Raw genomic sequence first — 1,620 nt, forward strand, 5'->3', positions numbered from 1 at the left:
CGGACCTGCAGTATATCTCTGTACTCCGAGGGATGATTAGCCGACAGATTCCCAGCCACGCGCGCAATGCACTTGTAAATGCAATGGAGGCCGTAGGTGTTCCACCCAAACACCAGGCTGGGAGGCTGCGTGGTAGAGCTTTTCACTACTCCTTCTCCACCTCCAGTGACAGTAGCGGTGGCAGCATCAACACAGCGGGCCTCCGCGTCAGAAAGACCGAATGGTGACGTCCAGCAGGCTAAACGCCACAACTGGTCGGCGCGGAGCACGGCCAATTGACGCGAGAGGTAGGTCAAGTCCCGGGTCGATTCAGCAAACATGAAGGGTGCACGACCACTGTGATGAAAAATAATCGGTTAGCCAATTCTCCGAATGTTTAGCAGTCCGTTTGTTGAGCCATTTAACCACCCATTCAAGGTTCTCAGGCATCTATCCACGTTTTTAAGAACGATCAATCAAACTATCTCTACATTTTTAGATACAGAGAATCATGGAAGTGTTTCGTGGGTCATGTCGGGCCCTCGATTTTGAGTTGGTTGCAAACAAAAACGATGTCGCACAGATCAGATATTGTCAAACTGACAAAGACAGATTGACAAAATACAAGAACGGTAAATGGAATAGAGGTGAGGACGATAGAAGGGTAAAAAGAGAAAGGCAGGCAGATACAAGTTCAGATGGGTAGAGGGGCAATAAAAGGAGCTAATGTAGGGACGTACCCGGCATTGAGACGATTGGGTCCGATGGGTGAGTTGGGCAAGAGAAGGCATCCCACAAGAACGGCGAGACGAGGCAAAGCAAAAAAGAGAAGAGGATCGCGCTCCGACAGCTGGCGGGCATCGATCAGACCGACGGAAAGTGCCCACTCCAGCGTCTCCGAGAAGAGCACTGCCACCTCCTACAGATCAGAACAATGGTGTAAGCAGTTGTATGTCGCGTCTTATTCATTTCTTCGGTCAATGGTTTTCCAGCCTAAGCCCTCCTAAATGGCCAATACCACGTACGGATATGGTTTGATGGGACTAATAATCACCAATAATCCCAAGGCTAATCAAATGTCAAGGCCACGGAAGTCTGAATCCACTGCCGGTCTCCGGCAGCGTTCGGTGTGCACGAGTTGTACCGTCCTACCCACGCATACCCGTCTGAGTCGAGGTCTTTGCCGCCTAATTCGTCGGATCAAGGAGCTCTACAGGAACCACATCCATGTAAGAGGACATCAGCTTATAACATACCACCTAATACCAAATTGCCAAACCAGAGATTCATTTAATCACTCAGACACCCCAAACAGTCCTTGACTTATCCATTCATCACCCTGTATATCCACCCTGCCACCAAATCATTCAATCATAAGTCCATCAAGTAATCCATTAACCGATCCAAGTGGTGGCGAACTCGATCGTCCAGATGTTTATCGGACTCTCCGGTCACTTATTCATGTGCTAACAATCAATCCCTCTGACCCTCTGCCTGATCCGATAATCTGTAAGGGCATCAATCCAAACCCTGTCCATCATTTAGCTGTTTCATCCTTCACTCGCATAACAGAAGAGTGAGCAAGCAATGGCAAGTATTCATTATCAGACATACTACTAGAGTGCGAAAAGTAGTATGTGG

General features: G+C 48.5%; 1 protein-coding gene across 1 annotated transcript in view; it reads right to left on the reverse strand. All coding sequences in view use genetic code 11, as the record gives it.

Annotated features, from left to right (window-relative positions):
* The window catches only part of EGR_08395 (Lateral signaling target protein), a gene marked incomplete at both ends in the record, with an annotated part of 6,503 nt that overhangs the window by 2,027 nt on the left and 2,856 nt on the right, over positions 1–1,620 (reverse strand). The window contains 2 exons of the mRNA XM_024497644.1: positions 6–336; positions 720–898. Coding sequence (XP_024347948.1) covers positions 6–336; positions 720–898 — 510 coding nt within the window. The remainder of the gene's footprint in view (positions 1–5; positions 337–719; positions 899–1,620) is intronic.

Source organism: Echinococcus granulosus, assembly GCF_000524195.1.
Source record: "Echinococcus granulosus chromosome Unknown EG_S00105, whole genome shotgun sequence".
In the NCBI taxonomy this organism is placed as follows: domain Eukaryota; kingdom Metazoa; phylum Platyhelminthes; class Cestoda; order Cyclophyllidea; family Taeniidae; genus Echinococcus; species Echinococcus granulosus.